Genomic DNA, 8,388 nt, shown 5'->3' on the forward strand with positions numbered 1-8,388 from the left:
TTTCTTTAAAAAACATAACTATTTGTATAGCTCCCTAAATAATAAAAAGATATATTACAGTGAAAGCAATGAAGATTTTGTAGGTTTTGAACCAAACTAAATAACAGTAAACCTTTTTTGATTTACGGTATTTTCTTATTTTTGATGTTTTGAGCTCTTTTATGTTTAGAACAATATATACTAATTTTTAAAGTATCAAATTGGATTTTTGTTCAGTAAAAATCTTTCAAATGTGACTATAGCTTTTTTTTTTCCCCAAAACTTTGTCTTCAAAATAAGGGTGGATCTTATATTCCAAAAAATACGGGATATGTAAGTGCTGGTGGAGTAAGAAGAGGTTACCATGGTTACAAAAGATATTTTGGAATATATTTAACTACAGATGATGACATTAATATTCAAACTTGTAGTCTCTTGCAGTTGCTTGATTTTTGGCTTTTATTTATTTATTGAAACATAAAATACTTGATAATAGTCATTAATGCAGAATTGATAGAATTGTATGTCTCCAAAATTTCATTGTCTTACACCCAAATTCTTAAAATTTATGCACATATGTTTACACTGGTTTCTACTTATGTAGAAAACAACCTATTTTAAGTATATCATATTATGTGAAGTACAATTTTTCACAAACCATAATTTTCATTATTTTATATACTTATCACTTAATATGCTCCACAATAAAAATGTTTATTTGGCTAAATATTACCCTTTCTAACTGATGAATTATATTGCTCAAAAAATGAATCATTATATTATTTTACATTATGAATTACAATACAATTGTTTTATGACATGTCTATTATAAATTGAACAAGTGAAGTGTTCAATTATGATGCATGAAGTGTTTTTAGTCTGTTTTTAAAATGTGTGTGTGTGAATTTTTGAAGCCAGTTAACGGTATAGACAAATGTCCATTACATAACGAGGTTTATACAATAATCGTATATATTTTTCTTTTTTCACAGAGGATCAGTATCCAGCAGAAGTGGAGCAACTTCACCCCCATGTGATGGAGAATTCCATCATCCTGAGATAGACTCTGATTGGGCTGAAGAAATTGGTCCAGATGAAGATGAATCAGCTGGAGAGGATTCAGTAAGATCTTGTTTTTTTGTGTTTTTTACATTTTAGTTAACTGAAAAAAAAAAGGAAGGGGTGTATATTTCTATTGCATTCAATTATGTACAAGATAATGATTTGTTTGTACTTTGTGAAAGTAGCTTTTTTTAAGTAAATATATATTTTTGAATATAAATCATGAAAAGAAAAATGCATCTTTTTTTTTTTGTTCATGTAGTTTTGTTTTGAGATCATAATGTTAAAGATTTTTAGTCAGAAGTAGATCAAATATATTTACATTTTGGCATAAATAGAGAGTATTACCAAATGCTAATTACTGACAACATAAAACTGACATTGTATTCATTTACTATATTTGTATGAAACTGCTCTTAACTTTTTATTTTTTGTTGTTTCTCTCCTTATATCAATTATTTGTGGAACCAGGTGTGGCTAAGAGCAGTTAGAGGAGCAGGCTTTGAAACCAGTGTTTTGGGTTTGCTTCTCATTGCTGCACACTTAGGCCCATAGATGTGTTTATAAAAGTAATGGTTAAATCCCACTATTTTTTTTAAAGTAGATCAAGAGTGCATTGCATTTCTTTTAGTCTGTGAATACAAAACTAAGGACAGCTAGTGTAGGTAGCCTTTGCACATGTTTCTAAAACTGTAATTTACTTGTTTCATATTTTTCACAAGTTGCAAATTTACACTCATGAAAAAAAACAGCTTCAACACCTTAAGTTTAAATCTGGTGTACAGCAGTTAAAATATATGTAGACTTTTCATAGTTTAGTGACACGTTTGAATCTTTTTTTTTTTTTATATTCATTACTAAGTGATAAAGTGAAAAATTAGGGTAACAATGCTCTTCATAGAAAAGAATATGTGCTAGGTAAGCATGTGTTGTATTTTTTCTGTAAATTTATACTTTGAATAGTGTATTGCCATAATTTCTTCATTATACCATTTATTACTTACTAAACCTAAATAACATCAATATATCAGCATGTGAGTTGCATTCATTCATCATTAGAGATCAATGTAAAAAGAAACCAAACACAACAACAACCTTGCTTAGAATAAACAGTTGAATAAATGGGATAAGATGATAAGAAAATTAAATTTTGTTATATGTAATTTTAGGATGAAGATTCCATTTGTAACAAACTGTGTACTTTCACAATGACCCAAAAGGAGTTCATGAATCAGCACTGGTAAGTTCGAGTTCCTTCTTCGATTTGGCTGTGCACATATAGATTATAGAGTATATAGGGCTGAATTAAATTTTAAGTCAAATAGAAAATGGTTTCTTTAATTATGTAGAGTGTTTGTACACACAATTAGTAAGGAGTATAAAAGTAAATCTTTCTGAGAACAAAACATATAATGTACTTAAACATCTGGAAGAAGAATGGTACAAAAGTGTTCTTACAAAGAAATAGGTGCTGGTATATAAACTGAATTCAAAGCTAACCTCTAAAGTTTACTTGAAGTGATGTAGATTTGAAAACATTGAATCGGAGCCCTAGCTAGCGGATCAAATCTCGATGCTTTGCAGAGTCCTACTTTTTCTTCTTTTTGTTTTCCTCTTTCTCATAAGCTAAAAAGAAAACTTGCACAATGACTCTTGTCTTTTAGTTTCTCATTTTATCGTATTGTCATGCCAGGTATCATTGTCACACTTGTAAGATGATAGATGGAGTAGGAGTGTGTACTGTGTGTGCAAAAGTGTGCCACAAGGACCATGATGTCACCTATGCCAAGTTTGGATCTTTTTTCTGTGATTGTGGAGCTAAGGAAGATGGAACTTGTCAGGTAAAAACTGACCATGTATAGTATAGAGTTGCATGCTTTTATAAGAAAAGGTGTACTTATCATCTTGGCCTTCTAGCTCTTGTGATAACAAGTGATAGTGTGTGTGTGTGATGTAATATGCTGTAAGTTATGTTTGTTTTTGTTCTATATTTTGGTTTGCACAAACATTTGTGCAAATTTGTAAATAGTAAAAAGCATAAAATGTAAGTATTTTGTATTGTTTTAGGCTTTGGTTAAACGAAGTGCCCTACCAGGGCCTGAAAGTGGGACATCAGCTTCAGTTACTTCAGCTTTCCCCTTTTCGTCTGAAACAATTCTTCCAAGTTCTTTACGTCGTCGACAGTCATCACCCACTCCAGGATCATCCAATCTTGATAGAGGTGGAAGTAGCTTGAATGGAGGGGATGGGAAAAAGTCTTTTGACGAAGCTTTGAAGCACAAACAAGCATTAGCCAAACTTCTGGAGGTACAGTGTATCATTAAATATGGTAGTACTTAATAGTAGGGATCATGATGAAACAAAATGGTGGCCATAAAAATTGCCTGTTTAAAACCACCTTTAAAACATTGGAATATTAACAATGACAATTCACAGTAATGGCTGAGCAAAACTAAAGCTTATTGTATGTATAACTAAATCGCTATATATGTGTTTATGGAGGGAATTAAAATTTCACTGTTTTAACAAATTTTCATCCAAGTAATTAAGTTTTTTTTGTTGTTTTTTTTCAGACAAGCATACACAAAAATTACGAATCTTATTGCTCTGTTTTTTTCACAGAACTCTTCCATCTGGGGTCTCAATGATTCCTTTCTTGTACCAAAAAGGATACTAGTATATACGTAGACCGATATACATGTAACTTAGCTAGCTGTAGTAGTATAGAAAGTTAGGTTACATATGTGTGTGTGTGTGTACACATTGATCCCTACTTGTCTTTATAAAATCTAAAAAATGTTTTATTGTACTTGTAAATGTACTGAAGTGATATTAAATATTTAAGCATCATACCATATAATTAGTAGTCCACAATTGGGTGTGGCTTACTGTACAATAAACAAGTTAATGCACAAGACAGAGCAGCCTTCAAAGTAAGAAAAGCCAATTACTTGAACAAAAATGTCAAGTTTGTGTTTTTCAAACACTAAGCCATCAACAATTGTGTTGAAGGGTTTAGTAATGGTACTCTAGTATCTTGTGTTCTAATCTAAATAAACTAAAATAATCTCATGTTTAATGAAGGGAACTAATTCCAAAACATTGAAAAATCAATATTGTGAATTGCTTCTCATCATTTTTTGTTTTCTTTTTGTTTTTTTTACAGAGTTTTAGAGATGCCCTTATTAGTCACATGGTAAGCATAATTTATTTTCACAAAAGAAAAATTCTGAATTTGGTAGCTTTTTTTTTTCATAATGTCATAGAAAAAAATATATTTTAGTTATCTGGAGGGAAATGTCTTTCAAAAAAAAAACATTTTAATATTTTGACCTATCATTATAGGCTTAGAAGGCACCATGTAGAAATTATTTGAACATTGTGCTAGTTGTCCTATGTTTTCATAGATCTTTATCATGCTACTCTCGTGGCTGTTATTTTAGTAAAGTTGAGCGTTATTGAACTCTGCAATATGTATGAACTTGCCACTCATCTTCAAGCTTTTTGTTGTTTTTTTTGCATATCTTTCATTTGTTTCACTCATTGGAGTGATTATGGGAATTTTTGGGTAAGTACTGCTATGAAAATAAAGGCATCACCTTTACTGACAAAGCCATAGTCATGAATAAATGAAGTTTTTATGAAACATACAGTGGTCTTTGTTTTTTATTCAGTTCCGAATTATGGAGTTTCAACAAGTACTGATGGATTCAAGTATCAAAAGATTTCACTTAGTTGTAACTTTTACTAGCTTTGTTTCATTGCTTATTAACCTTCTGTGAGTCAATTTGGTTTTTTTTGCTGTCTTTTCAGTATAATGAAAATTAGTTTATGTTGAGTACATGTTTAAACAGGAACATGGCTTGTTTTGTGTGGGCAATAATAGGGTTATATAGTGAATATGATAATTGCCTATTTATTGTTCGTGGGTGACAAACCAGAATAGATAACTCCTTTACTGAGGAGAAACAATGGATTTTTTTCACAGGATATAGTGCACGTGAAAATATTTATTTTATGCCCCAGATATATTCAGAATCACTCTGAGAGCATCTAACTTTCAAAATATATTGGAAGGTCTGCAGTGTCCCCCACATCCAGCCGGATTTACTCGCACTACACACTTGTAGCCCATTCCTTGGGTATTTCAGTTTATTTTTTCCTGTTGACATCCCAGCTACTTTTCTCTTGTAAACTGTGCTACAAAGAACACTTGCAAACTGAACTAGTTATTGTAGCACTGTCTAGAGGTTGTAACCCTAATATCGAAGATAGAGCTTTTACTAAACTTCAAAAGCATAATTTTTCATGCTGATTCAAGTCTTTCTCTTATCAAAGAAAACATACCTGTAACAAAAAAAAAACATGACAAATTTGTATCATTCCCTTTTGTACCAGAAATTCTAATGAAATTAATAGTTTATTTAGCAAGTTAAAAACTGATGTAAAATCGTATTTAAACCTTTGCATCTTACTACATGTCAGGTTTTTCTGTATGGGCTGGATTATTTACAGTAGGTGTTTGTGACTTGTTGGTAATAAATATCAACAATAAATAAACAACACAAAGTCCACTAGTTTTAAAATAATATATTAAAACAAGTCAAATGTATATACAATGACACTTGTTATAGTTCCTTCAACTTCAGGATTGTCAGAATAATGAGGAATAATAATTTGTTTGTTTTTTCCACCTCTGTATGCTTTATTTTGTGACAACCTAGCCACTTTCATTTTAGTTTTTGTACTTATACTATATTGTTTAAATTTCGAAGATATTACATGTAATTTATATAATGATAGTTTTGTTGTTCCATAGGTCTATTAAAAAACTTGGTGAAAAGTATAGACTTGTTTTTAAATATTTATTTAAAGCATCTTATTTTTTTTGTCCACCTTTTTCAATAATTTTCACTCTAAAAAGTGTTCATACCACTTAAAGCTAAACATATTTTTCATCTATCTTTCTTCATTTAATTGCTTTTGCAAAGTAAATAAGACTTGCCTTTCTGGGTTGGTTGTCTTTAATTCTTTTCATTCTTTTACCATGTGCTTGTGTGCTACGTACTCCCCAGTCACTTTTTGTATTTAGTCTTGGTGTTTAATGATTTATTTCAGAGGGAAAAATGTATATTTAATGTAGTGAAAATAAATAAGTACTCATTTTTGATAACTTGTGATAACTGCAACCAGATTGTACTACTACTGCTACTACTACTTTTTTTTTTCTTCTCCATGTATAACAAATTACTTTTAATTTTAGCCTTTAAGTTACCATCTGCAGAAAAGACTGTTAATAATATGATCAGTTTTTTTCATTTACTGCTTCTTCTTTTTTGTTTTGTTTTTTTGTGCAGGAAAAATATTCAATATTGATGTTTAAAATGTTCAAGATGAATAGTTTACTTAATGTAAACAAAATTTAAATATTAGTTATTGTGGAATAGCAGGAGCCTAATGTACAGATATCTTTTACACGAAAGTATAATTCCTTTCATGAAAACAAAAAATTGAAAGTTTATTTGATTTAATACATACATACATATTACTTTATTCTAAAGGGATCAACTGGCTTGCCTGGCATAATCCTAAGCCTGTTGCAGTATCTCCTTCCTGCTGTTGTGAAGTCGTGTCAGCGGAACTCTCCCATTGGTAGTTCTACCCGAGCTATGAGGGCTCTTCATGAGCTACACACACAAGACAAGGCTTTGGAACATACAGACCAGTTAATGGTTTGTATTTAATTTAATCTCTCAAATACAATATTTTTTTATTAATTTATTTAAGTAAAAGTATTATCTACTTATTTAATAGAAACTACATAGTTTCAACTGATTGAATATTTTATGAGTTTTGATTTAATTACATTATTTTATAAGGGAAGTTGTGATTTCATTCGTAACAAGCCCGTGTTAATAGTAAGGTTTTGACAGTAAGATAACTATTTTATAATATCTACATAATAGTTAGAGATGGGCGTCTTCAATTAATATCAAGTGAAAGTTTTGTGGAATAAAGGGAATTAATTATAATAGTTTGTGCAATTCAGTATATTGTAAAATAAGAAGCTAGATCCATTGTTTGTTTTTTATCCAGATTTTAAACCTACTATTGTAATTTCAGTAGTTTTAGTAATCAAAATTCAACTTTATTTGATACTATGACCTAAAGGATTTCCAAAACATGACATTGTTAAAACAGCTCATTTATACTGTTGCTTTTGAAATAAAAACTTTTTTTCTTTATTATTGAAGTACTCATCTACAAATAAATAAAGGCTTTCCTAATGTCTTTCATTTCTTTTGAATTTAAACCAGCACTTTAAAGTAAGGCCTTCCAAATGTCTTTCATTCATTTAGCTTGAATATCAAACCAACACTTTGAATAAAGCATTATTGAGGTTTTTGATTTGTCAAGTTCCTTGTAAAGTCTAATTCACCTCATTAAAACTTTATTCATGTCTTTAGCTTTAACCTTGCCCATGGTTACTGGTGTTCTCTCAAATCATCTAACTTGGAAAAGTGTGTTAAAAAAGTATTTTACTAAACATTTTTTCCATTAAGAAACTGAGAGAAATGCAGGTTTTCTGAATCTATAGTAGAATATTAGAAACTGGGGTTAGATTTTGATTAAAAATACTTGAAATAAGAGTTTTTCATTACCTGTATGTAAAATTGGAGTATATAAAAACTTTAGTTTTAGCCTTAGCTTTAAAATCAAACTTCAGGTTGGTGTAAAGTAATAATATATATTTCTTTCAACACATTTTAGCCTCTACAATGAACCACTTGCAATTTTAGCATATAAGGTTAGCATTTGTAAAAGAGTCTTTATTAAGAATATGATCAGCTTTTTTATGTTTTAAATAACAGGTACAAACCTTAGGTTCTCAAGAGGGAGCCTTTGAAAATGTTCGCATGAATTATTCAGGAGATCAAGGTCAGACGATCAGACAGCTCATTAATGGCCACATGATCCACAGAGTAGCCATGTGTTGTCTAGCTTCTCCACTGGGAAAAAGGCAGCATCTAGCTGTGAGCCTTGAAAAGGGAAAAGTGAGTCTAAACTTGTATGATTACTATTTCTATTTCTTGCTCATTGAGTTTAAGATGAAGAGCATAACAGTCAGGTAATACATATTAACAAACAAATACACCTGTTCTATTTTTCTTTCCCTTACACCTAAGTTGTATGTGATGAAGAGAAACTATAAGTTACAAAAAAATAATTGTAGGCTACCATCATGCTGAATGGTTTTAAGTTGTTTGTATTTTAAGGAGGAATATAGTTGTATAAATATATATAATTATTGATGGTAAATGGTTTTTGATGCTTTTCTTCTAAAAT

At 30.2% G+C, this 8,388-nt stretch overlaps 1 protein-coding gene across 3 annotated transcripts in view; it reads left to right on the top strand.

The window, feature by feature from the left end:
- LOC106462088 (E3 ubiquitin-protein ligase UBR4-like) overlaps window positions 1-8,388 on the top strand; it is a 115,009-nt gene that overhangs the window by 60,481 nt on the left and 46,140 nt on the right. For 2 of the 3 annotated variants that reach the window (XM_022389219.1, XM_013921970.1), the window contains exons 39-45: window positions 972-1,101; window positions 2,211-2,281; window positions 2,735-2,882; window positions 3,109-3,348; window positions 4,208-4,237; window positions 6,603-6,773; window positions 7,914-8,096. In XM_022389219.1, coding sequence (XP_022244927.1) covers window positions 972-1,101; window positions 2,211-2,281; window positions 2,735-2,882; window positions 3,109-3,348; window positions 4,208-4,237; window positions 6,603-6,773; window positions 7,914-8,096 — 973 coding nt within the window. The remainder of the gene's footprint in view (window positions 1-971; window positions 1,102-2,210; window positions 2,282-2,734; window positions 2,883-3,108; window positions 3,349-4,207; window positions 4,238-6,602; window positions 6,774-7,913; window positions 8,097-8,388) is intronic. The other variant, XM_022389220.1, reaches the window with a different exon arrangement.

This window comes from Limulus polyphemus, unplaced genomic scaffold (genome assembly GCF_000517525.1).
Source record: "Limulus polyphemus unplaced genomic scaffold, Limulus_polyphemus-2.1.2 Scaffold1090, whole genome shotgun sequence".
In the NCBI taxonomy this organism is placed as follows: Eukaryota; Metazoa; Arthropoda; class Merostomata; order Xiphosura; family Limulidae; genus Limulus; species Limulus polyphemus.